At 38.6% G+C, this 27,500-nt stretch overlaps 2 protein-coding genes across 4 annotated transcripts in view; one reads left to right on the forward strand and one right to left on the reverse strand.

Moving 5' to 3' along the window:
- Positions 1-11,075, reverse strand: part of LOC137999859 (sodium channel and clathrin linker 1-like) — a 38,295-nt gene extending 27,220 nt beyond the window's left edge. The window contains exons 1-7 of one of the 2 annotated variants that reach the window (XM_068845810.1): positions 10,781-11,075; positions 9,283-9,353; positions 8,084-8,121; positions 6,800-6,872; positions 5,982-6,037; positions 5,296-5,419; positions 5,015-5,086 (exon numbers count right to left, since the gene is read on the reverse strand). In XM_068845810.1, the coding sequence (XP_068701911.1) occupies positions 5,015-5,086; positions 5,296-5,419; positions 5,982-6,037; positions 6,800-6,872; positions 8,084-8,121; positions 9,283-9,353; positions 10,781-10,832 (486 nt within the window). In that variant the 5' untranslated portion in view covers positions 10,833-11,075. The remainder of the gene's footprint in view (positions 1-5,014; positions 5,087-5,295; positions 5,420-5,981; positions 6,038-6,799; positions 6,873-8,083; positions 8,122-9,282; positions 9,354-10,780) is intronic. The other variant, XM_068845811.1, reaches the window with a different exon arrangement.
- Positions 11,076-11,544: 469 nt separating this feature from the next.
- LOC137999860 (hyaluronan-mediated motility receptor-like) overlaps positions 11,545-27,500 on the forward strand; it is a 44,862-nt gene continuing 28,906 nt past the window's right edge. Inside the window, exons 1-21 of one of the 2 annotated variants that reach the window (XM_068845813.1) lie at positions 11,545-11,677; positions 12,939-13,037; positions 13,525-13,563; positions 14,059-14,105; positions 14,864-14,956; positions 16,621-16,710; positions 17,188-17,292; positions 17,592-17,675; positions 17,797-17,908; positions 18,557-18,622; positions 19,859-19,932; positions 21,776-21,862; positions 21,951-22,138; positions 23,048-23,167; positions 23,582-23,652; positions 24,321-24,402; positions 25,124-25,232; positions 25,836-25,898; positions 26,397-26,486; positions 27,044-27,114; positions 27,244-27,297. In XM_068845813.1, coding sequence (XP_068701914.1) covers positions 11,644-11,677; positions 12,939-13,037; positions 13,525-13,563; positions 14,059-14,105; positions 14,864-14,956; positions 16,621-16,710; positions 17,188-17,292; positions 17,592-17,675; positions 17,797-17,908; positions 18,557-18,622; positions 19,859-19,932; positions 21,776-21,862; positions 21,951-22,138; positions 23,048-23,167; positions 23,582-23,652; positions 24,321-24,402; positions 25,124-25,232; positions 25,836-25,898; positions 26,397-26,486; positions 27,044-27,114; positions 27,244-27,297 — 1,778 coding nt within the window. In that variant the 5' untranslated portion in view covers positions 11,545-11,643. The remainder of the gene's footprint in view (positions 11,678-12,938; positions 13,038-13,524; positions 13,564-14,058; positions 14,106-14,863; positions 14,957-16,620; positions 16,711-17,187; positions 17,293-17,591; positions 17,676-17,796; positions 17,909-18,556; positions 18,623-19,858; positions 19,933-21,775; positions 21,863-21,950; positions 22,139-23,047; positions 23,168-23,581; positions 23,653-24,320; positions 24,403-25,123; positions 25,233-25,835; positions 25,899-26,396; positions 26,487-27,043; positions 27,115-27,243; positions 27,298-27,500) is intronic. The other variant, XM_068845814.1, reaches the window with a different exon arrangement.

Below are 27,500 nucleotides of genomic sequence, written 5' to 3' on the forward strand. Positions count from 1 at the left end.
TAAAGGATCTTCAAAGATTTTCTAACATTGAGGACTCTTGGGATACTTCATCAAGATCCTTGAGGAAATTATCAGGATCTTGCAAAGATCTTACCAAGATCCACACACAAAATCTTGGAAAGATCCTCAAAAGGATCCTTGAAGATCCTCAAAGAGTGCCTGAGGATCTTACAAGGATCTTAAAAGGATCCTTGAAAGGATCTTAATAAAATCTTTGACAGGATCCTTAAAGATCATACTAGGATCTTTTGAGGATCTTTGAAGGATCCTTATAGTGATCTTGAAAGAAACCTTAAAAGGATCCTCAAAAGATCCTCAAGGATTGTATGAGGATCCTTTAAGGATCCTAAAAGAATCTTCAGAGGTATCTTGAAAAGATCTTTATCAGGATCCTTAAAGATCCTATGAGGATCCTTCAAGGATCTTAAAGGGATCCTTAAAGTGATCTTGAAAGGATCTTTGTTGCAATCCTTGAAAGATCCTATGAGGATCCTTCAAGGATCTTAAAAGGATCCTTATAGTACTCTTGAAAGGAACTTTATTAGGATCCTTGAAAGATCCTATGAGGATCCTTCACGGATCTTAAAAGGAACCTTAAAGTGATCTTGAAAGGATCTCCGTTAGGATCCTTGAAAGATCCTATGAGGATCTTTCAAGGATCTAAAAAGGATCTTTAGAGTGATCTTGATCCTTCAAGGATAAGGATCTTATAAGGACCTTTTTAGGAGTGAAGTGTATAAAATCCCTTAAGATCCTATGAGGTATTACGTACATGTACCCTCAAGCATCGTTAAGGAACCAAACTTTGAACATAAAAATAATCACGCTGTACACGAATCAATTAAAAAGAAAACGTTTATTCTGATGTAATCCATTGATTGTAGGAAATATCAGTAACAGATTACCTTGTTTGATGAACTCGTAATAGCTGCAGGCCGGGCCAGAAGCAATATGAAACAATATACTCTCGAAATATCAAAGCATTCGTGTCAGCACGTCATCCTTTTAAAAAATACCAGGGCTAAAATACAGAATTCAGGGCCACATCTAGAGACTCTAGTGACGAATCGGCTCGATCAGTATCTTTTCACATTCCTTTAAGGGTTAATTCGATGAGTCTGCTATGATTTGTGCTCACTTTTTCTTTAAACTACAGTCCGATGAATCGGAGGGTTGTAATCCTCCGCCATCTTGGATAAAACGCGAGAGATAAGACTGGAAACTAGTGAGCCATTTCCCTTTTGGTCAGCAGTCACCAACGATGGCTCCTCTTTACAGTTCGGCGGTTTTATTCTAAGTTTGAATCAACGAGCATAAATCTTATGATTCATGATTGTTTTGCCCGTTAAATACTGATTCAAAACGAGGAAATGCATACAGCAATCCAAGTACAAAGGTAGGCGCTAATTATAAGCAGGTAATATTTGAGTTGATGACTTATTGTCCTTAAAAATGACGATAGACTAAATCGGCTAACTCAACCAATTCAAATCTCTCGGGGTTAAGATTCTTTGTGTGTTTAATTTGCATGGCAATGAAGCATTCACATTTAAAATGATATGGTGATACTGGAACAAAACGTTTTATTTCGAAAAGATTTTAATTGCGTACAACACTGAGTTAGCCGAAATTCGAACTTTTCAAACTTCTAGTCCCAAAATAATTTGACATGTACAGGCAAGGATTATAATTCGGCTTACTTGCTCTAATCCTGTAAAAAATAGGTGAACCTTTAACGAGATTACTTACTAGTAATAAGGTTTACATCAAAAGAGTGGTTGTTGCAAATATATGATTGGCAAAGGATCCCTTCGATTCTCTGTAAATGCTACGTGTCTGAGGTTCATAGCAATTTTCAAATTAAAGGTTAGGTGACGCACATTTATTTCCACTTCCACGGCATGACTTGCGAGTACATGTGGAATTCATGATAATCAATATGAGTAATTTGCCCTTATGGCTTTGTTTTTCTTTCAGGATGCGTAACTGCAAAATATTCAGAAAAAGTTCTCAAAAAGCAGCCTCAGCCGACAATAGCACCAAATACTGAGTGAAGAAAAAAATTAGTCAAGGCTGTTGCCTAACAGGAGCCCGGTAGCCTGGGGCTCCCAAAAAATAGCTCTGGGCTCCTTAATTTTTCACAGCAACACCTTTCACTTCATATGTTGGGCTCCTAAGTTCTCAGCGTTTAGCTCTGAGGGCCCCTTTAAAATTTTCTTAGGCAGCAGCCTTGTTAGTAATAAAAAGATAGATAAAATGAAATAAATACAAATGTGTTAGGTAAAATCAAACGTTATTGTTGTAGTACATGTACTTGTACTTGTAATGTTTCTCTTTCGCTGTTTTTCTAGGCTACAATTTAAGGTTTTTGTCTTATTTTTAAGAAACATTTTCTCAATAAAAATGGCTGTTTGTGAAAATATTTTAAATATTCCCAGCCATATCTTTGATATTAATGAGTACTTGATAAAAACTGTATGAGTATCTATATTTTATCTCTATTGTTTCTATGATTATTAATATACATTCAAGTCATATTATAGGTAATTTTGAGAAATTCGTTTACTGTATGCAGCTAGACTTTTAATTAATGGATAACCATGTGCATGTGACCAAGTAACTCCAAAAGCTACTATGATTGTCAGTGGAATAAGATGTGAGCAAAGTTGTCACAGAGTTTCAATGTTAAAACAACAATGTTGTCAAAGGCAACTTGATCCACATCAAGTCTGTGAAAAACAATAGTCAGTGCATCATTTGTTCAGGTTTGTTAGATTTTTATTGTATTCTTCCCATCCCTTTGACCATAGTTAATAGAGGGGAATGGTTATGAAACCCGACAACTTTCTTTGTTGTAGGTCTTTGTTCTCTTTTCTGGCCTTGACCGTGCACAAAACACAATAGTTGTTTACTCCGTACTGAGGAACTAACCAATAGAAACGTGTTGGTTACGTAATTCATGCATAGTGTATGAGCGCAAAACAAAAGATTGTGCACGGTCGTGGACTTTCCAACCTAAATCTTGGCATCTTTGTTTGCTCCTTTGATGTTTGCCGAGCTTCCTAACCATTCCCTTCTATTAACTATGCTTTGACCCAGGAGTTAGTGCCAATTTAGGATAACAAGCCAGGGTGATAAGCCTTACCAAACTTCACTTGCATCTTACTCAAGTGAGAATCGTAGTGTGTGGCTGTTTTTCATTCAGTTCAATAAAGAATGCTAGCAAATAAAGTCGGATATTGATTTCCCATGATTCATCATTGTTATTTTACTTCAATCATACTTAGCATTATAACATAAATAGTTTACAGACAAATGAAGCATTTTATGTATTGAAGTTTCTCTTTTACAGAAAGAAAGCTCCTTTTTCCAGGTTAAATAAAAGAATTTGTACATCAAACTGCAGTCCAATAAGTGCAATTCAGGGTGAGAAGGTGGACAATAAAATTAATAATCTTGGCTAAGTTCCTGTAAAGTCCTAAATGATATCTAGACATAAACATCCTCAAGGATCTTGCAAATGATCTTGGCAAGGGCTTTTGAAGATCCTCAAGGATCTTGCACCAGATCTTTGAAGATCCTTAAGGATCTTGGATATGGTTTTTGAAGATCCCCAAGGATCTTTGGTTGGTTCCTTCAACATCCTCAAGGATCTTTGATGATCTTCAAAGATCTTGGTAAGGATCTTTAAAAATCCTTGAGGATCTTGCACAGGATCTTGGACAGGATCTTCGAAGATCCTCAAGGATCTTGGACAGGATCTTCGAGGATCCTCAAGGATCCTTGAAGATCTTGGCAAGGATCTTTGAGGATCTTGGCAAGAAAGGCTAAGATCTTTAAGGATCTTTAAGGATCCTAGGTAGGATCCTTGAGGATTTGAGAAAAGATCCTTAGAAAGATCCTCAAAAAGATCTTTGAGGAGTCTTTAAGGATCTTCAAAGATCCTTCAAAGATTTTCACCAGGGATTACAACGTTGTCAGCACATTGTAGCCAAGGCACTCAACTTTCGATTTTAGCCAAGGCAGAGACATTTTAGTGTCACCATAAAAAATATACTGGCAAGGAATTTCTAAGCCGTATCCGGCTCCTCTGTTTACTCGCTTTCCCCTTACAACAGTCTTTCCTTTATTTGTTCCCCGCTTTAAAAAACTTGCTAACAAACAGCGACATCCTCAAAGGAATGTGTCCGAGTATTTCATCGTTCTTGTTTATGGTGTTTGGGTGTTCTTGAGTCGACAGATCTTGATGATACGCTTGTTCACGTGGTCTTACTACAGCCACTGCATTTCGTCATTATCGCAGGATTGTATAGGGCGCAATAAAACAAAAGTTTCATTTAATACCTCGGTATTTTTTTGTATACGAATATTTATGGTTAGCTGGGCAAGCCCCCGCTTACGAGAACCATTCTCGTAAGCGGCCAGCTCCAGTTACGGACATTTTTATCCCGTCCCGAGGGTGTCCGCTTACGAGAGCTTCGACTGTAATACTAGAGTTGTGTTAACAAGGACTGGGATCTGACGGTACGTAGTTGTTGCCATCTACAGTTCAGAATGGATGAACAAATTAAAGTCTTTTTATAAATTAACAACTATAATGAATTTTATACAAAAAAGGGTTAATAGATAGAAACTTAATAAGACTTTCCATCTTCTTGCTTTCAAATTGGGACATAATGTTAAAAAAAAAAAAAACCCAAAAATTGATATGAATAGCTTATTTTAATAGCTAAAACTTGCTTTGTGCTGCTATTAGGCACAGTTAGCATGCAAATTTAACCCACTTTAATGACTTAAAAACAGTAGAACTACCACGATACTGCCACTTATAAATACATGTATAACTGTTTTATTTTCTACAAGTAATACAACCATAAAATATAAATATAAACAACATACTTAGCCACATTAAACTTGTCACTAATTACACAATTTCTTTGTCTTTCGTTGGAACAATATGAAGTTACTGTAATGAACAAGATGCTTGTTCTAAAAGAATGATAATGGGCCATACCCTCTCGATTTCCTGAAGCTTTTCCAACTCACTGGTAGCATTTTGCCACAGTTCCACATAGCTGTCCCTTTCCTCGAATTAAGAAACAGAGTAAAAAACTCAACAGCCTGAATCAATTTGTTAAAAGAAAATAAGCAGATTTGTTTTTGTTTCTTAGCAGGTTTTGGGGGCTTTGCAAAAATGGCCTGTACTTTCTAGAGAGAGATAAAAGATTTAAAAGCAAAAACGAACATAGTTTAAAACTCTACAGGTTAAAGTAGACTGAAAAGAAAAGAGAATACCTGAGACAGAATTTGAAGTTGGTGGCGCATATTTTCCAGCACTTCTCTTTCTGCATTGCCTCCTTCACCTTGTCGTACTATCTCCATCTGTGTTTCAATGCTCCTCTTCAATTCCTCATGCAATCTACAAGAGGTTCACAATAATGATTAAAATAAAAAGTGCTAAGTTTTCAACTTTACTATTTAAATTAAGTAATGAAAATTTCTGCAGAAAGCAATAAAACATGCAAATGAATATTACAAAGGTCTGGTTTGTGAGAGTGCATATAAACTAATAAAAGTGAAACAATGAAGATGTAAGCAGAATTGTTTGGATGTCAAGAGACTTAAGGCTAAAAATATTCTGAAATTGGAAATAATATTTAATATTAGTTCCAATTTGTTTTACACACAAACAGTACTGAAGCTGCTACTTGCAAAAACTGGTCTCAAATCAAAGAAAAGGACAAAATCCAACGCAACATTTGGGGGCAACTATAACTCCATTATTGAGGAAACTAAGCACAAGATATGAATGAGAATTTAAAGCAGCGTAGGTGCCAAATGAATATTAATACCTAAAAGATGTTTTCCAACATTATTTCCAACAGTCCAATAACTGTATGATAAACATCTGCACTAAACATACACTTCATGTACAATAATAATTAGTTCACTTGGGTAAAAGAATAATTAAGACAGCAAACCTTGTATTTTCTTGAATAACATGGTCCGTTTTCTGTTTCAGGGATGTCAATTCATCCTTAAACAAAAGCAAAGAATTTCTATCAAGAATAACTTCTTAGACAACTAAAACTAAATGTTGAGTAAAAATGATCCCGTGAGGATCTTTTAATTAAGATCTTTTAAATATCCTGTGTGTATCCTTCAGAAAATTTAAAGATCCTGGCAAGAAAGTTGAAAAATCCTTTATTAAGGACAGTGCCTACTATTGTTATTGTGCATACTTTCTGCGCATCTCGAGATATTCGGATTTCCTATTGCTAGTGCTTATTAATACAGGGATATTTTTGGCGCGGTTCAAAACTATGCCGAGAAAGCAGAACTTAGCAAGTGATCTTGGTATCCAAAAAGAAAATTGGGGGTAACCATCATTTTTCAGAGATAATTGAGCTACAATTTGGAAAAGAGCGCCATACATTACTTTGTATTTTAAAACTTTTTACAAATATTGTTGATTAATTATCTTCGAAAAATGCGTGGTTACCCCCAGTTTTCTTTTTGGATTTCAATAACACTTGTTAAGATCTGCTTTCCCGCATATTCAGTAAACCGCGAGAAAATACCTTTGAATTAGTAGGCACCATCCTTAAAATGTGTCAATTGACACACAAGCTGGCTTGGTCACAAACCTTTTTTGAAAAAATTAATTTCAGAAACTTTTGACAAGACTCACTGTGAGAGGCACAAGAAAACGTGCATTTAAGATAGACTGAACAATATATAAATTTACTGTCACTTTTTCGTCAACAATTTGAAATAAATAGCCTAAAATTATTTTTACCTTCAAGAAAAACACTTGTTCTTGGTATGCCTTAATGTTGTTATCATACTCTGACAGCAGAGGTGAAAGAATACTGTCAAAATGGACAAAAAAAAAAATTCTGTGTCCAGATTCATAAAAACACAAATTTCAGAACAGTTACAAGCATAAGCTACCTTCCCTTCAATGGCATCTGCATCAAGAAATTAAAAAATAACGTAGCAACAATTTTTTTCCACAGACACCTCATTTTCCTTTCCTGAAACCTTGATGGCGACATAGTTTTTCAGTGAGTGATTAACCCATTGACTCTCAGGGGTTCCCCATTGACGAGTAAAATCGTCTGGCGTTAGACAGAGTAAAATAGTCTGGCGTTAGACAGAGTAAAATACTAAGTCTGGCTGGTTTAGGCCGGTTTGGACATCAAAGGGTTAAAGCAGTGTTTGGGGAAACCCTTTCAACAAAGTCATCAATAATTCATGAGAATGACATTCCCGTGATGCAGGTACAATGCTCCACCAAAGTGGCCTGAATTCGATTCATGGACCAAGCATCGCAAATGGCTTTCAAGAGTTTGCTGGTTCTCGGCTCCAAGAAGTTTTTCTCTGGGAACTCCCATTTTCCCCTCTCCTCAAAAACCAACCTACGATTTTATACAATAAGATTTGATTTGATTTTTGTGCAAAACGTGACTGTCAGCATTTAACAATGACCCAAGTACAGGAGCTGTCATGGCTCAGTTGGCTAGTGCGTGGCTTTTGGAGAGAGAGCTCCCCGGGTTTGATCCTCGGTGACTTAAATGTCTGTTTCGACTTTCCTCTGATCTGTGTAGCTATAGCTTTAAATACCCGTAAAACGGAGCACTGACAGAGGGAGGGGGTAAAGGGCGCACCGTCGGCTTCCATTGATACCAGCCTCGTAGCTGAAGGAACTACCGACGTTAAGTAAAGTTACTTTACCTTTACCTTTTACCAAGTACAGAGTAACGTCAAAAGTGGTGCCAGTCACTGTGGAGGCTCTGGGTGTGATGGTGATTAACTTACATACACAGGAATCTCACATAGGGTCAGAACTTCACAGAAGCATGCACTCCTTGGAATCATCACCATTCTAAGTAAGGTCCTTGAAGTCTAAGCTTTCAGGACAAGACCCGACTGCCCCTAACCCTACGGCAATTTGTGGCATAATTATCATTATCTGACCATGTTCTCATTTCAGAGATCTCTTTATCTGATGGTAAGAGTACTTACCGGTATTTAAAGATTATGTATGTTTATCAAATTGTATCGTCAACAACCTTATTACCTGGAGTTTGTTATCCATGGTGGAAGAGGCTCATCACTCTGCAAAAGGAAAACTCGACTTTCAAACTACTTGATCCTTACCCTGGCGATAGCTTTACACATGTACCAATGATTCATAATTATTAAAAATGCTTCAGGAATATTCAGCATTATATAGTGTGTCTATGTTTGGAGGAGCAAACCTCCTCTATGGGGGAACAGGGATGGCGCAGTGGTGAGAGCACTCGCCTCCCACCAATGTGGCCCAGGTTCGATTCCTGGACCTGACGCCATAAGTGGGTTGAGTTTGTGTTGGTTGTCTTCTCTGCTTCAAGGGTTTTTCTCCGGGTTCTCCGGTTTTCCCTCCTCAGCAAAAACCAACATAAGGCTGATTCCAGCTGGCTGTAAGCTGTGCTCCAAGGTCACACGTGGACCGGATAGCGGCTGCCAGAGGCGCCAATTTATGCTTTAGGTTCCACCTTGTTGAGCTGCATCGTTGCTGTACTTTGTGACGGTGATTAGCCACGACAATTAAAATTCACATTCATTTGATACACGAATATCCTGTAGTTAATATACTCCATAAAGGGGTTGAGTTACCGCCAGGAGAGCAAACTGTTGAAGTCTTAGAAAAAGGCTTGTATTACCCAACCTGTGTTACTTTGCTCAAAGATCCGCCAAATTCTACACAAAGTGTAGAGATCAAAGTGACACACGGCAAACCCTTCTTCAGTTTATTTTTTCAAGGTTTTTCTTCATGTCAGCTGACATTTTGGAGAGTTGTAAATAGTTGTAATCATTTGGAAGAAAACACAATAAACTCTTTTAAACTGGAAGTCATACACATGTATATAGAGCCTTATTTAAGGTTCACAGTAGCATAGTCTGCACTGATAAAACAAGAAAGATGCTGAATACTAGCAGACCTTCACTAGTGGTGAGCCAGTGCCTAGTATTCAAACCGGCGGGTCTAATTTGCAGGTCACAGGTCGCAGGTTGCGGGTTGCAGGTCATTGTTTCACCAATACAGAGAGTATCCTAAACATTCTTAAAAGCTAACCTTAGGCCTAATTAGGCCTAAACAAACGTTTTTAGGCCTAAGGTTAGCTTTTATGAATGTTTAGGATACTTTCTGTATTGGTGAAACAATGACCTGCAACCCGCGACCTGCGACTTGCAAATTAGACCCGCCGTATTCAAACTGCAAAAGGTGTTTGTTACCGTTACATCTGGTGCTTTAACAGGGAGGTACTTTTTCTGGTATTCCTGGAGCACTGCATTAAGTCTCTTAACTGCAAAACAAAGGAACTGTTTTGTTTTGATCAATATTATTGACTCTGTTAAGGTAAGTTTAATTACTGTAAATAGTGCAGGGTCACTTGTCTTATAGTTACTAAATAGTAAAAATAATCGACATTAAATAATGAGGAGTGATTCTAGAATACACGGCCACTTTTGATCGCCATAAAACATACTGCTCCCACACTCCCGCAGTCGTGCAATTCTGAATAATTCAAGGTGTAAAACTAGTGCTCCCGCAGTCATGCAGACGAAAGGTAAGTGGATTTCAGGTGGTGGATAACTAGCGCCCCCGCAGTCCCACAGTCACGCAGTCGAAAGTTAAGTGGAATTCATGGGGTATATAACTAGTGCTCCCACATTCCCTCAGTCACGCAGTCGAAAGTTAAGTGGAATTCATGTGGTGTATAACTGGTGTCCCTGCAGTCTCACAGTCACACAGCCATAATCCAAGAGGAATTCAGGTGGCATATAACTACTGCCTTGTCAGTGGGAGGAGCGGTGGCCTCATGGTTAGTGCGCTCGACTCCGGATCGAGTGGTCCGGGTTTGGGGCCTGGCCTGGGACATTGTGTTGTGTTCTTGGGCAAGACACTTTACTCTCACGGGGGCCTCTCTCCACCCAGGTGTATAAATGGGTACCGGCATAATGCTGGGGGTAACCCTGCGATGGACTAGCATCCCATCCAGGGGGGAGTATAAATACTCCTAGTCGCTTCATGCTACGGAAACCGGAGATAAGCGCCGGCCTGATGGGCCTTCTGGCTCGTAAGCAGTGACTTTGCCTTTACCCTTTATCACTGAAACGAGCACTTAGGCTTAATCAGTAAACGAGTGCTATATTCTTCACACTATCTCATAAAAAGTGTAATTAACCGAACTGTAAATTGAAATCTGAAATTTTAAAAGGGTTTTCAGATTATTCTAAAAACCTGTTGAAAGCTTTATGCAAATTTGACGAGTGCAGGAGCAGCTTTGTAACAGTCTGATGAAAACCGAATGGATTTGAGATTACTGTGAGACTGTGGGAGAGCAGGACTCTTCAACAGTCTGGCCAAAACCATATGCAAATAAGGTGACTGCGGGACTGTGGGAGTAGGTTTTTAATCTCTAGATTTTAGTGGCCGGGTATTAAATTTCGAGAATCTAGCCAATTCTGGCCGTTTATAAGAAATATTTATTTCGTCGTGAATGAAAGAAATATCATGACAAGATTTCAGTCAACGTCTTCAAAATGATAAAGACTGTTTAAATTGTGAGCTTGCATAAACATATCAATAAGTGGATTGCTAACACTCAGTGACTGTTATCGCTGTTTCCAAATCAACAGCACTGTTTTAACCTTCAGTTACTAGTATCTTTGAAAAAATAAACATTTATTTTAGCTGACAACATATTGTCTTACACCGTCCATAACGTACCTTGATCTTGCAGAAATTTGATGTAATCTTCATCTTGTAAAGAGGAATTCATGATTAGTTGAAGGACAAGGTCGAACGATCGAAACTCTCTACACCATCATCTTCATCGAGGAACTCATCGTCACCTGTCTCGGTCTGGTCTGAGATAGAGCCATACCTTACGGAATCGTGCTCAAACGAACAAATCTATTCCATCTATATGTTTAATCACGATCAATTAAAGTAAAAAGGAGAAAAAATAGCTACCAACAGTGAAAACAACCACAACTAACGACGCCATGATAATCCCCGACTGGCCAATCGAAAAAAGGGATTTCATAAAGCGTTTATTGGTTAAAATAATTGCTGTTTATGATTGGTTATTTTTGCATGAGCCCGGGGTTTTCGAATATTAATTTTGGATAAATTTTGTACGCTTCCTTTCTCGCTGCCTATATCTTTTTCTTTCCATTGCCTTTATGCAATAATACTGAATAATAATAAAAAATTGAGCAAACACTTTGTCCAAGTGTAACACATGTCCGAAGCTTACCATACCATACCGGGGGGTACATATGCTCATTGATCGTTTTCATAAATTGTATGTCGAGAAATTCAAACTATTCTTATAATCTGAAATCTCTTTGGCCACGATATAGGGCTGATAGCACCATCAAAATGTCCAAAATCTTCGCAAAGATATCGCAGGAAAAAAATATACCGTCTCGCCTTGAAATCGAGGCTACAGAGAGAACCTTGCTTGTGATTGGTTCTTGTTTTTGAAACCCTTGTGCAACGAGCAACGAACACCTCGGAAATTTTACACGGCAGTCGTCGAGTGTGTTTAGTATTGGCCGTTCACTCGTTATTACGTTAATTGAAACATGTTTCCGAAATCCAAAAGATTTCAAGATCCAGGTAAAGCCGTTTAAGAAATGAATTATTGAGCAAACTTCGTGCAATTATGGTTCATGCGTTTGCACCGTAGGGGATATGAATGACCATGAATGTCAAGCTAGAAAAAATAACTTTGAGGGCGAGGAAATGCTGTGTATTAAAGCTTGTTTATTTCTCAGTCAGTTACATATGCATGTAAACAACCTTTTCAACCTAATATTGCCGAGGCTTGTGCCGTCGCCGATTGGTTTAATTTTTGTCCGGTTGCCGGACGGGCACATCAGCGAGGTTTCCAATATATGTAACTTTAAAACTCGACTTTAAATAAGTTAAGGGACGGTTAGAGCATGTTAAGATTTTAAACAACTGAGGTTGTCGTGTTTCTCTCATCATAACAAACATAATTAACACCTCCTAGAGGTAAGACTCTCTCGTCTTCTAAGATAGGTTATGGAAACCAATGGTTCTTTCTAACCAAACTTTGGTGGCAGTCTTTGGAACATTAAAAACCCACAGTGACTGACTCAGTGCAGAGTTGGGAATATAGTCAGACAGGCATCTGTGATATCATATATTATTAAAAACTAGATCATTGTATAATGCATTTCTCAAGCTTTGATTGGCTTAGCCGTCATTGCATGTTAGCTATTATCACATTCTCTATCAGTAACTGAAGGCATCAGTTTTGTTGTTTTTACCAAATTTAAGTAGGGAAGATTTATCCATAATTTGTGGGCGTTTTATTATAATTCCACTCGACCTTGTTGGATGTGAAGTGATTATAGCCAACTCGGCACTATGTGCCTCCTTGGCTATCTATCATCTGAGATCCAATGCACACTTGTGGAATAATAATTGTTAAATATAGAATTCTTTCATGGGGGTTTCTGACCTCCACTGACTAAAATTGTTGTCTCTGTCACATCACCTTCAGATGCTGCGATGGTACATAATGGCCTGTCATTTCAATAATGGTCAGGTCACTCTCCAAGTGCCAAAGACCTGAACTAGCAATATCTTTAAACAAACAAAAGAAATCTGGTCTAAGTTGCCTGTAATAGCTTTTGCCTCCTGGTTAGGTGGGCTTGATTAGATTGGAAGACAGTGTGTCATGAATGCATGTACTGACAAAATGCACCAATGCAGTCTCTTGGGTTGTAATGGATTGCACATCTTTCATCATTTGATTGAATGGGCAAGCAGCCTATTATAAAGGAAGTTGCAGACCAGATGGGCTTTTTCTTGAGTGCTCTATCAGATTATCTTTTAATTTATTTCCCAGTTTCTCAGGCACCCCCAGTTGGCTGTTATGATGTCCACAGTGGAAAGCAAGGCGGTGGGCTTGGGTTTGGCAAAGGCAAGCGCTTTGCAGACTTGAAAGGTCAGCTTTTTACTTCAAGAAACTCATAATGGTTACCTTATCTTTTGCTCTTCAGACTTAAAGCATGCCTTTTAACTCTACTTATGATTGCTAAAATAAAAATACATTTACCAATAAACGAATTAAGAAAGCGGCAAGAGTAAAGAAGGCATGTGCTTGCAGAATGTTGTATGGCACAACTTAATTGTACAATCACATAATTACGTGAAATTATTCGGAGGAGGAAAGATTTTTGAAAAGTTGAATTTAAAGACGTTACATTTTACCTAAAATTGTAAGTGGTAGATAAACATTGTGAAAAATGTCTTTGGTTTATAGTGTGGAGCACCGCACTATTTATTTTTTTATTGAGGTAGCTAGACGCTGATAATAATAATAATATTGTCTAACATCCAGCCTTAAACAAAATCCCTAAGACATGGTAAATATCTGGTGTTAACAACCAAACAATGCAGTTCTTTTAGCATAAGACTTTGGTTATTTTCAGACACGGGGCCTGGACCAGCATCAAATAGCAGTTTGCTTGGTATGTATTTTTAACCTTGGTAGCCGATGTTTGAAGGGAAAGGTGAGATTGGCATCAAGGAATTTCTACCCACAAAGAGCTCCTCCTTTCCTCTTCCAATCTAGCTTTTTCTAGCTACCACAATGGCTGTTTTAGAACAGGCATTGTCTGCAAGGGACAGGCAGTTGAGTTTGTTTCATGGAAATTTCTTTTCTCAGGAAGCTGACTTGAATGTATGACGAAATAGCAGCAGCCAGGAAAGCTTTTTACCTTTCAATTTTTTTTTCATTTTCATGCCATTTCATTAGAGTCAACTCATGCGTGCAGTCTGTTTAACTCTGAAAAGTTGATCCACTTAAATAAAAACAAGCCACCTCCTAGAATTAGGGAAGTATAGGTATGGTTACCGGGTGTTTGTAATGACCAGGAAATCGTTGTCCATTATCAAGTTGAACAATTAAGTTGAAGTTGAACTGAGTTTCACACTTTTTTGTCATCTGAACTTTTCAAATGTAGATGTCAGTTCTTGTAGCACATCGAGCCGGAATGACAGCAAATGCCCAGTAAGTTAAACTAATCATGATTTCAGTAGTCATTTTACATCATTGCTGACAAGTTGATTAAACCATTTTTGCTCTGAAATACTCTTCTCTAGAGCTGAATTGCTGCATGGTCAAATAACAAGGGGTTGGGTCAAATACATCCTGTAGATGTGGCCTTTGAGTGCAGCTTCAATCTGTAGTTATATTTCTACCTTAATTAAAGGGGCTATTTCATGCGAAATAATGGAATTTCATGACACCAAAATGCCCAAAAAGTAGATGAAACAAACTGCAAACTGACCTCTTAAATCTGTTGAACAACATAAAAGAAATACAGCAAAAGGAAAGAGAAGCAGGGAAGGACACAAAGGGACAAGATTGAACGGCCCGACATTTTTCAAGTCATTACATGGAACTAAAGATTTCCCCAAAACACCTTGAAATAACGTGTCAGGAGCAGCACCTTTAATTTTGGCAAAATTATGCATCATGATGATAAAAGGCAAATAAGGGAGAAAGGAAGACAAATTTTAAAATGATAGAATCCTAATGATAAATTAATATAATAATAAAATTATTATTTGAAGACCATATGTATTAAATATAATAGTGAACGAATAGAAGGTCATTTGTTTGAATTCATACTTCAATTTATACCATCAGTTTAAAAGCAGGGATCCAGTAGAATAGTTCCCATTCTTTTATAGTCCAGTTTTAACTTATCAATAATTTAAAAGTGGCAGCCGGGAAGATTTCTAAATTTGTCGTATTGCATACAGCTGTTTGCCACCCCTCTACCCCTAAAAAAGGGCAGAAAGGTATCTTGTTCGACGCCTAATCCTAAGGAAGAGTGCTCAGACACAGAAAATGAGGTCAGTATAAACAATATTTCAAGTCTTAGGACTTATTAGTTACTCAGGTAACAAATAAACTTGATACATTTAGATTTAATTAACAACTCCATCGCTTATGTGGAGGTTGAGTGCATGAGACACCCAGGAGATTCCACTATTGGCAGCAAGCTCCTAGTTGGAGACTGCTCCCATGTGAAGGAAATCCTGGAAACCCAGCCATGAGCCCCTGTGCAACACCAGAGACAGGCACCTATCATACTGATAAAAACAGTAGGGAAAGGGAGGGGAAGGAAGGGAAGGGAAGGGGAGGGAAGGGGAATTAATGGGGACATAGTTTTTCAGTGAGTGATTAACCCATTGACTCTCAGGGGTTCCCCATTGACGAGTAAGGTTTCGGCCGGTTTGGACGCCAAAGGGTTAACTGCTTAAAACCCTCCACAAATAAACTTTTTTCTTCTACACAACTAACAAAACAGGAAATCACAGCGTGTGTACTGACCTGGCAATGCTCCGCTGACCACAACTGGCACTAAGTGCTCTGGTTATTGACTCCATTAAATTACATTTTGGCTTTGCCAGAATCATCAAGCATCAAGCAAGCACAGGGTTCTAATTGGTTAGGTACAAAACACAGGTCACAGGTCTCTGTTTTACCAAATACAGAAACAAACCTAAACATTCATTTTAGCTAACCTTAGGCCTAAAAATTGTTGTTTTTAGGTCTAATTAGGCCTAAAGGTAGCTTTATTAATTAATGTTTAGGTGTGTGTTATGTTTCTGTATTTGGTAAAACAGAGACCTGTGACCTGTGTTTTGTACCTGCCAGTTCTAATCACAAGTTGTCTTAAGGTCCTGAGTGGCAAGTTGCTTGCAACACCTGGGGCACAGGCACTACTTGCTGCTCTTCCAAATCTCTGGACTAAATCTACCAAATGCAGTAGCCTTGAAGTTTTTATTTAGTTTTAATGTGATCTTAGGATCTACCTCTTCATCTAGGCTTTTAACTAAACATCCTTTTAGTTTTATAGTGAAGTCTAACTTGATTTACATGTATATTGAAAACTCGGTAAATTAGTGAAGAACAGCTCACCTCCACAGGCAGTCGGTTGACAGGCCCCCCAAGACCGACAGTTTTCTTCAACAGCTGTGAATTATAGAGATTCAAAACCCTTTTGATAAATGTTATCGTTTCACTTTCATCTGAGTTTAAAACAAAACTGTTACAGTGGATTTATGGAAAGTATGTAAGATGAGAGTTTCTTGTCGTTTTACTAGCAAAACATTAAATTTTGTGCGATGTTTTGTGGGCCTCTAGCCAAGTGTCAGTAATGTGTTGGTAATCTGTCTGCCGACAGTCAACCCAACTGTTGGTGCAGGTGAGCTGTTCTTCACTTTTACCGAAAACTCGTTTGTATTACATTTTACAAACTCATGGGTTAGTCTCAAGTTTGTAAGACCTTAGTGTGATACAACACTGATGTGAATTTTGTAGTCTACTAGCAAGCCTTATAATAAAACATTATTGTAAAGCATATTGATTTTTATGTGCTTGTTATAATTTGTGCTATATATTTTCTTCTTTGTTATGAAATCCACAAATTTTAAGTCAAAATGCTTGTGATATGCAAATGAATTTATTGTATTGATGTTACTAATATTGTGTCATTCTACCAACCTGAAAGATTGAAAAGCTTTTGTCTGAGAGAAAAGAACTTGAAGATAGACTTTGCACGACACAAATGGAACTTCAAAATCTGGAAAACCAATTTCAGGTATATATGTATGACATTTGTCTTCTACAGTTACAATGTAATAAATATGCATTTAGCTTTAAGGTTTTAATTTGTTCCTCAAACAACAAACGCTTTTGATAACTAAAGATAGCAATGGCATTAGGAAAAACTGTAACCTTTGATAATTACCAGAAATGCAATATTTCTGATTTTCATGCACCAATGGAACTTGAAGAAATTAGAAAAAATCAAATCGAGTAAATTTGAAGCTCCAAGATCTAGCTGGATGCTCTTCATTTGGGCATCAATTATTGTTTTGTGGCTGAATATTGTTAAGTGATGTGTTTTCTTGCAACTTGAAAGTTCTTTTGAAAGGGAGTGTACATCCTGTTCCATACTTTGGGTGAGCCTTGAACACTTTATATGCCGTTGGCAATTATGTAACTATGCAAACATTCAATTCCTCAGTTTAGTAGGCGTAAAATTGACATAAAAATCACAAACTTTGATCAACAGTCAGTGTTAAAAGAAAAAGTTGACCATGAGTCAGCCCTTTCTGGTCTTCATAAAGAAGTACAAGATCTGAGAGAAGAAAAGGAGCTCATGCTAGCAAAAGTACAAGTAAGTGGTCAATAGACCTATTGTATTTGCGTTATAATGTAGCATTCATATTTAAATGATATGGACGGAATACCTGGAACAAAACGTTTTATTCCCAAAGGGTTTGAAATGGGTACAACAATCTTTGGTTACAACATTGAGTGAGCCAATTTGGTCTGATCTTATTTTTTACCAAAAAATAAGTACATATAGCTTATGATAATATTATTTACAGACACATTGGTTAATGATATTCATGACTTCTCTCGGGATAGGGGCCTGATTTTGCTTGAAAAGTACTTTAAATTTGTTTTAAACAGGAAAATCTGACTGCGATTAGTGACCTCGCAAGACTGGAGGAAGAAATCAAAACACTCAAGGTTCAACTGCACGAGAGAGATGGGGTGAGTAAGATGGAGATTTTTCGGTTTTACTTAGATTTCAGAAGTATGTAACTGTACTAATTTTCACTTTAATGTGAATCTAAAGGCTGTGTTAATGTGTTTTATTTTTCTAATCCTGTAGGTGATTTCTTCGCTCAAACTGCAATTGAGTTGTGCTGCTGAAAATTCTAAAGCTGATCTTGAGTTAGAGAAGGAGAAAAACAAGGTTCTCAATGCAAGAATCACTTCATTAGGTTTGTGAACGATTCAAGTTCAAGGTCGCTGAGACAATGACAGTATACGTTTTCAAAAAATTTTAAAAACCAGTTCAATTTTGATTTTTTTTCTTTGCCTAAGATTCATAATCATAATCTGAAACAAAGAAAAATCAAAATTTAATTGGTTGAAAAGTTTTTGAACCAGGAATAAATTTGAACTGTAACATATACTTTCAATGTTTCCTTGGTGAACATTTGACATTGTTACATTGGCCAATGACGGTGGGCCCAGTTGTTCAGAGCCTGATTAAGCTTATTTTTATTTAATGAACTTAAATTGCAGTTTATATATGAAAAAAATCTACAAGATTTTGAACCTTCAATTTTGACTTGTACTTTTGTTTCCCTCCAGCATAAAATTACATCGTATAGGCTTTTTTGATGGCAAAATTAAAATCCTGGTTCGTATTAAGTTAATCACGTATCATACAACTGTATCATCATACAGTTGTGTTAATTGGCTTTCGAACAACTGAACCATGATCTCGAAACGCGTACACAGTCTCTTGTCTTTTGATGCCAAACCATATCGAAAAACGTTTTCCATCAATATAATTTTGTAACTGAGGCAGAGTAGGTATCCCAAGTGAACGCTTGCAGAGCGTCTTGTTGTTTCTTTTTCAGAAGGAACAGTATCCAATGTTTCAAAAGACAGAGATGAAGTGGAAGAAGCAAACCAAAAGCTTCATGGTAATTAATCCGAAAAAAAAGAAAAGAAATGCTTTTACTTGGTGACAGTTGTCTTTAAACTATCAGCTACCGCTGAATCTTAGGGTGCGTTCGATTGACCTTATTCCGAAGGTTTGCTTTTAAAAAGGTTTACTGCTAAAAATTACACCTGACAGAATTTGATGCTATCAGGATACAAAGGAGAACTTTCCATCGTTTCCCTTCAAAATATTTAACAGAGGCATCTTCCTAAATTTACATCCGAAGAAAAATCTGGAGGTTATTCCGTTAATTCTTATTCCAGAATAGCTTTAATCGAACAAATAGCATAAAATTTAGGACTGACCACAACACAGTTCAAACTGAGTTGACTGGGGTATAGGTCATCTCGCCATCTCAGTTAACTCGCTACTAAGTATTGGTCCTTGATACACCCCCACTGTAACTTTGTGGTTACGAACTCAGTGGTGGGTGGTGAGTCTTCTCGTTTGAGCGGTGACTGTGAATCTTGACATCCTGCCTGTGTTGATGTCTTTCAGGCCCACTCTGACTTCTCATAACTTTGTCTCTTCCTTTTGGTCTCGAATCGTATCTATTTTGACGTTAGGGCGAACTATTTACACAGTGAGGTAGAGTGGTCAATCAAAACGGAGTTTGTAATTGAAAATCTAAACATCCATGAGATGCAGAAACAAACTTGTGAACGCGTGAACCTGAAGTATCGCAAATCATAATGCTGACAAACACAAAAGCCAAGGAAATGGGTCATAAATATAAAGTTATGACTATCTGAATGATTTTGGGTTAGATTAAAGCGATGTATCAACTTATCTCTCCGTGTTAATGAGTAATGTAAACAATCTTCGCACTGGTTATTGGCTTAACCAGGAACCTAGTAACTGCCGAGGTTCACATGTAACACAAGTAATAGAAGATTCACGGAAAACGGAATGTGAAATGTCATGCAGTGGCATTTGAAGGTAAAATAGGTATTTGTAGACTTAATGTTTCGATGTATTTCGCAAGTAAACAAGTTTCTGTGCTTCTCTTTAAGGGTTAATAGTCCTTGACAGGCTTCTCGCTGTTCAGAGAGTTTGCGTCCACATTTCTATCTTTATTTCTCGAGAGTTTCAATGGACGAAGCGAAATAAGTGACCCACGCTATAGTATTTTATCTTTTCTCCTGCCCTTACCATCCTGGAAACGAAACACTATTTCTTTTTTTTGAAATAGTTCCTTTTTAAAACGATATTTCAGATTTGGTGTCTCAACTGCGAAATGAAAATATTCAGCTGAGGGAAAGACTTGAAGAAACGGAGATTCAACTAGAGGTATACTTGTTTACTCAGTCGTAGCTTATTAAGCAGTTGATTTAAAGATGGAGACAACAAAGGAACATTTTTTCCTTGCCTTAGGGCCAGGTCGCACTAGGCTACAATATCCGAAAAAAAATGGCAAACCCAATTTTTTGTTCGGTATCCTAACAAAAGAATCGGCCTGCCCAGAGGCAAGACACCGGCTCCTCTGAAGTTTGGTAGAGTTCGACAAAAGTTCTCGCACGTCGGTCCACAAGTGCGACCGTGCCCTTTAATAGTTTCGAGATACTCTTCGACTGACATACTTTGCAGGGACTGATATAAAAATGGGGCAGTTGCTTCTTTGTGGCTTGAGGGAGATGAAGAAATAACATCCTTAAGTATTCGTCGTCTTTTGAAAAGACGACGAATACTCTTTTTTCAAAATATGAACGTCTAATTTTGGAGCTGAGGCTGAACGTTCTTATATATTTTTACGATGTGAGGCTGAAAACGTACTTAAATTTACACCAGACTTTGTTTCACCTGGTGACTTTGATGGTGTTGAAGTTATTTTGGAACGATTATAAGTGAGAACTGCTCATTATTACAAACTGAAATCCGTGCTGCACGTGCAGCACGATTATTTATGTTCTTTTAACCAATAATATCCTTGTTTCCTGGCGTTGTCGTGGACGTCGTCGTCGTAGATCTTAAGGCCCCTATTGTACTCTCACGTCGTCGTTAAAAGTTTTCTTTTTTTTTTTCGTTTCATGTTGTTGTTTTGAAGAAGACGAAGAAATACTGTAATGCGGGCTGCACATGGAGCACGCATTTTAGTTCATACTGTCCCCACTTTTTTGTTCACGTGGATACGTACATGTGGAAGCTCTTGCTAAGCATGTGTCGTACCGTTATTAGGGAGCTTACAGGGAGCTTAAGATCTACGAGGACGACGTCGACGAAAATGGCACAAAACAATGATATCATTGGTTAAAAGAGCATAAATAATCGTGCTGCACGTGCAGCACGGATTTTAGCTGATATTTTTGCGGTTCTCTGCATGACGACGACGTGAAATCACTAAATTTTAGGTTTTGACGACAACGTGAGCATGCAACAGAGAATCTTTCATTCTCTATTTTCAGTCTGAAACCGCTCGTACCAATTTATTTTTAGGATACTTCGCCCACATTGTACGAAGTGAACGTGATGGAATAATGGCCAAAGACTTTTACTAGAGCAAAGTTGTATTTTGAGATGACGTTTTCGTCGACGTCGCCGTCGTAGATCTTAAGGTCCCTGTACGAAACGAGGACGACGACGGTTACGAGGACTTCATTTAAAAATACAAGTTCGCGTTATTTATATCACTACGAAACTATTTCATGTCGTTTCGCGTTAAAAATGTGTAGTAACTGTCGAGGAATTAAACTGGTATGAGTGGGTTAGAAGCGTAGAGAGAGAACTGAAAATTCATCGTCATGTGCTAACGTCCTCCACAGAACCTTAAATTTGGTCATTTCACGTCGTCATTTAGGAGATGACGGCAAAGAAATGTACCAAAATGTAAAACGCACGTGCAGAGCGTGCAGAGCCATTGTTTTTGCTCACTAAAGCTATTGTTTTGTAACGTCTTCGTTGCCGTCGGCGTCGTCGTTTCGTAAGCTCCCTATGCGGTTGACGTCTTTGTTGTCCCTGCTCTCTAAGTCAAATTTGAGCTTATGTTCCGAGAACGTGAGTACTCGACGATAAATTTTTATTTTTATTTTTATTTTTCCTGGTATTAGGTTAGACACTTCAAGTATGTCTTCAAGTATAAATTACATATTTGCAATGCAGTGTTGGTGTAGTAAGCTATGATATTTATCTCCCTCAGGATATCCGTGCGAAATTGGCGAGATCTTTGACTGAAAGTGGGAACAAGATCCATTCACTCGAAGAGATGTTGAACAGGGAAGTGATGGTAAGTATAACATTAATTTCGCCTTCTCGTGTGCCTCACTTCCACCTCATGTGTGGGATTAATGGTTATGTGCTCTTATCTCTTCCAGAAAAGTCGCGAATTTAGTGAGAAACTTGAGATTTCTTTAAAACAGAGTGCAGAGAATTTTCATGAAGCTGAATCGAGGATTTCCCAGCTTAAAGAAACAAATGAAAACTTAGAAAACAAGAACCGCGATTTAGAAGCTAAATTGATGGAACTGGTTGAAAGAAAGCAACTTTTGGAGGAAAAAGAAAGGTATCAAGAAAGGCTATTCTAAACATGAACAAGATGAAAATTTGGGTTTATCAAACGCAAACGAGTTGATAAAGTGATTTCAGACATTAACCCGTCGACCCCTGGGAGTGAGACTTAACGCCAGACGATTTTACTCGTCACCCGAGCCAATGTGTTGTATTGCAAAACGTTTCCAAACCATTCACCTTATTCCAAAATGCTGCCATTTTAGTATCCTTTTGTTTCCATGCAAATTGGCCCTTATGGTCTCGCTTTCAAACGTAAAATTCAAAAGAATATTTAACCTCGAACGAGGCTATAAGGGCAATTTGCATGGAAACAAAAGAATACTAAAATGGAGGCCATTTTGGAATAAGGTGTATTTGCACTTGGTATTTTTTACAAAGCATTGAGCGGTTAAGGCTTAATAACAGTTCAGCCAACTGAGGAAGGAATGATCAGGAAGAAAGGAAGTTTATTTTTAAAGTGTCTAGTCTTCTAGCGCTGGGACACTAATTGGGGACAGTGTAAATGGAAATCAACGAATTAATGCAAATCAAATGAAATGTTGGTTTATAGGAGAGGGGAAAATCGGAGTTCTCGGAGAAAGACCTTTCGGAGCAGAGTAGAGAAACAACAAACTCAACTCACATATGACCCCGAGTCTTGGAATTAAACCCGCAACCTCGTTCCCAGGGCTCTCTTTTCTGCCTCTATTGTCGTTGAGAGAGACCCTGGGAACGAGGTTGTTAAACCCAGGCCACATTGGTGGGAGGCGAGTGGTCAGCCCTGCACTACTAAAAGCTCATGTTTATATGAAGCCTTACACTCTGTAGAACGGAATCCCGAATGGAGATTTTCTCGAGTTGCCAAGAAACGCCTTTTCTTGCCTTTTTGCCGTGATACCTTCTCGCTTGTGTTTGTACCCAGGTCTTTATCAGCGGAGAATTTATCATTGCAAAGCAGACTTGAGAAGTGTAAAACCGATTATGGACAGCAGCTGTCTATTGCCAACGACCAAGTGGAATCGTTGCAGAAAGAGCTGCAAAGGTATGTTTTTTTTTTCCTCAAAGAATGTTGATGACGACATGATGGAGATGATGATAATAACCACATCGTTGACAGAGACGATAACGGCGTTTAGCACAAGTTAATATCCGTCTTGAGCTCGCCGACTTGTAAATTTCGACGTCCAAACACTCGCGTGTTTTGGACAGAAATCTCAGTCGAACTTTTAGTCGTATAAACGTAGTCCAATCCCCAACAGTCCCTAACAACCCGCCGGCTGCAATGGGTACTGAAGTTCTTTGGCAAATTTACGTAGCACTGCTACCTTTAGAGTGAGCTTGGACTGTCAACTCTTTCCTTCCTTCTCGCAGCGTCTTTCTTTCCCTCGTCAAACTTTTACGTGTAGGTAAGCGTAAGTTATGAATAAATTGCTGTTTATCAATCCATCCCATGCAGGAGTGAGGAGGTGATGACACAGAATATGAGATCACTGACAGAAAAATACCAAGACCTGGAAGAGTCTTACAGTAAGTGCAGTCATGTGCAATATTCCAGAATACGGAATTAATTTTTTGACACATAAACCAGGATTAGCTCAGTCACTGAGTGGGTATATAGTAGAGATATCTACCCGGTCACAAACTCTTTTTTCCTCCTCTGATCAAAGTTGTTGAAGCAATCAAACTAGGGAAGTTTTTCTTGGGGGTGGAGTGGCAGAGCACGTTTATCCCTTACAGAGACCCGACAAAATATAAAACAAACCTAAGTTTTCATTTGTTGGCGTCACACGCTGACTCGGTTTTGGCGCGAAATGCTCATCCCTGGCTTTCTCCTGCGCGTGGAAGTCCGTTCCCAACGCCAGAAAATACGACTTGTGGGTGGCTAGTCCTGTTGCGGGACTCCCTCTTACCCTCCCCCCCCCCCCCTCCCCCCACCACCTTTAAAGCAAACTTGAAATGTTGTTTCATTTCTCTGTTACTTATTCAACGGTTAATCTTTCCCAGAGGAAAAATACGGTTAGCTAAAAATTCATTCGTGAAAGCAAGAACAATGATTTATCAATTGTGTCTTCAGAAACAGTTGAAAAACTGAATAATTCTATAAGAGTAGTTCGCCTAAATTTCCTAAACTCGGTTAACGAACAGGATGTTTGCAGTCTTGCTTCTTCTTTGTCTACTTCAATTCTTATCTGTAGCGGGGTTCCGGTCTGATGTGGAGAAAGAGAAGGAGCTGATTCTAGCGGAGTTGGAGGTCACGAAAGATTCTCTCCAGAAAAGGTCAGAGCGTTAGCTTCGTGTCCTTGGGAACTTCTGTTAGTTAAACAATATGGCTCATTCCATTGTATCGTGATGCCCATGGGACTGCCGCTGCTTGTAGAGGAAATGTGCCTTATACAAAATTAACGGAGCTTTTGACGGTGATAGCTTCCGAATATGTAAGGTGCCTGGTGTTTTTGAATAATTTAGGAACATGGATAGTTACCTAAATTGTGGAAAAAGGGATCAAAGAATATAAAGCTTTAACAGCAGGCAACGTAACGCATTGCTAGGGATCCATCAGCGCGAAGAACAAGTTCGAAATTAGTAATAAGCTTCAAGGCTCACTTTTAACCGACAGGCTTTTCGACCGTGTGATTCGCCGCATTGTTAATCATAGCGATCTGATTGGATGAATTTTAGCTTTGACGAGATTTTCATGTATGAAAATTGTTCCACGGGAATCAATTCCTGTATAGGGTGAACGAAAGCTTTTGAGTTTTTAAACTAAAAAGCGCAGGTACACCCAAATATTTTTCGTTATTTAATGGGTATTTCCACTCGTAGCGAACCCCTTTACAAATTTCGCCTTCACAAAGCCCGTCCTCAGCATTAACACCCTAGTAAATTCGGCATTATTTGGAGAACAAAAAACAGCAAATTCTTCAGGGAACAAGGACAAACCCTTCTTTATACCGTCATGTGTAACACTGGTATATTTTTTCTTCCCCGGATTATTCAGCCGACAGGAGAGCGAACAACAACAAAACACTTGCGTGTTTCTAAAACGACAAAGCGAGAAACTGCAGATGGAATGTGACCAATTGAACGATCAAGTTGAGAACTTAAAGGTACATTGAAGAGATTTATTTAACGATGACAAGGCGGGCAAAAGTACTTGAAAAAAAAATTTCCCGTCTCCTTCCAAGGATTGCGACTTTCAACGTCTGTCTTTTACGCAAGACTTTGTCACCTAAACCCAGTTTATTGGCCTTTTGTCACGAGTCTCCTATAGAGGTAGAGCCTCCGAACTAGCAATCGGAATATTGTTGGTTCGACTCTTGCGAAAGAGCATTTGGATTTTTTCCCAGTATCCGCGAGTAACCGATCAAAAAATTCGACTTTCCGCCGAGGTTAACGACTTCTGTCCAGGAGAACTCGACTTTTTTTTAGAGAGTGCTCGAATCGTTGTTTAGTCCTCATTCACGAAGCTGGCTGCAAATTCTCAACAATTTGAATGTGTCGTGCTTTAAAAAGTTTGAACTGCAGATAGCAAACACACATTACCTGCGCTAAGAATGTAGCCTGCAAAAATTTCCAAGCCAAACATATACCAAGGCAATCACAAAATCACTTTCCAAACACATTTTACGTTCTACTCTCTCAAGAGAAATGTCACGGTTGCTTGTTTTCCTGCCTTGGTCTCCAACTTTTCGTGAATTTTTCGTTTTCAGACTGAAGCAGAATCGGTGAAACGTGAACTGTCGAAGCGCCAAGAAGACGTCGATTTGGCAAAGGTGAGCAAATTTAGAACTGCAGCTATAATTTGCTTTTGTCCACGGTGGCAGAAAGCGGCAATGTGGGAAAAGTATGCTAAAATAAACTAAAACAGTTGAGTTGAATTTCACGATGTAGAATATCGAGTAGGGCGGCATTAAAGAGCGAACTTTCCATCTAGTATTAACAAAGAGACTAACATGCGCGAAGTTAAGATTGACGTTAAATAAACAAGGTACGGTAATTTGTAACAAAACGTCATGTGGACATGTGTAAACCATTGCCAGCTGTTTAAAATGTAGGTATAGACTACTGGAGAAAAACTAAGCAGTAGAGGGATCTCAAAGTTGGACATTTTTTGAGTATGAACTTGTTGTCAGTTTCCAGTCTGGTAAGAATTTAATTTTGCGCTGGATATAAAAACGTTTGAAGGCAAGTTTAGTCAAGTAATGCGAGCTTCCAAATGTCAACGTAAGTGCTGTATTTGTGTTATTGCGTCACGGCTTTGTTTGTTATAGGCGGAACTTAAAGAGACAAGAGGAGAGCTTGAAAAACGTCTGGAGACTGAAGAATCAACAAAGATTTCCCTCAGGAAGGCGTTGGATGAGGTATGTCAGAGAATTTGTAGCGATTTCTGGTTCAAAATTTAATAAAATTTTCATGCACGTCATCCGTCGTTAAAAGCCACTGAAACTCATGCGTGTTACTCTAAATGGCGTGACAGTGTACAGTCGCTTCCAGGGGTATTAGGAAGCTTGAGCACGTGCGTTTTTGAAACGCGGACGGCAACCGAAAGTGAGCTGTTTTCCCTTTTAGCCTGGTTGCCGTCCGCGTCTTCTCCGCGTCTTCCTACTACCTGGAGGGAGAGAAGGGGCCGTGGGAACGAAGTCGGGGTGAGGTAAATTGTTAGTGATAAGATTCAACGTGAGCGCAAGATTGTAAATCCCACAATTGACAAAGTTCTCGCGCGATTTTGACTTGTGAAATGAATGTGCGACATAGCAAGTTGATAGAAATTCAGTAACTTAGCGGGGGGGGGGTACACGTTTGATCGAAACACTGTATTTTTGCTGGTTGTCGCTCTCGTGAAATATGACTGGAATTAATCTTGAAATGGTATATAAAAAAGAAATATGAGACTGACAATTGAGTTTGCTTCTTGAAGGCCCACTGCATGATCACCGACCTCCATCAGAGGGAAGAGAAATTGTCCGAGGAATTACAGAGCGTGTTAAGGTAAGCTGGTTGACTAGTATTCGACAACTGGTCAAGGTAGCTTAGTGTTCTTGTAAACACTACGCTCCAACTGCATTTACTGTTTTTTTTAACATGAACCTTTTGCAATTTTATTCTTCACAAAACCAGCAATCACAAACAGCAAGAACATGAACTGGAAACTGTCAAGGGCCAGTTGGCTAGGTATGAACACTGGTATGGTATTAGGCAGCTTGAGTCCCGCATGTGGCATTTTTTTTTTCTAGCAGGAAATTTAGATCTGGAAAGTATTGCATACCTTTTAAGGACGGTGCCTGCTAATTCAAAAGTATTTTTGCGCGGCTTACTGAATATGCGGGAAAAGGAGATCTTAACAAGTGTTATTGAAATCCAAAAAGAAAATTGGG

The sequence above is a fragment of the Montipora foliosa genome, chromosome 4 (genome assembly GCF_036669935.1).
Source record: "Montipora foliosa isolate CH-2021 chromosome 4, ASM3666993v2, whole genome shotgun sequence".
Taxonomy (NCBI): domain Eukaryota; kingdom Metazoa; phylum Cnidaria; class Anthozoa; order Scleractinia; family Acroporidae; genus Montipora; species Montipora foliosa.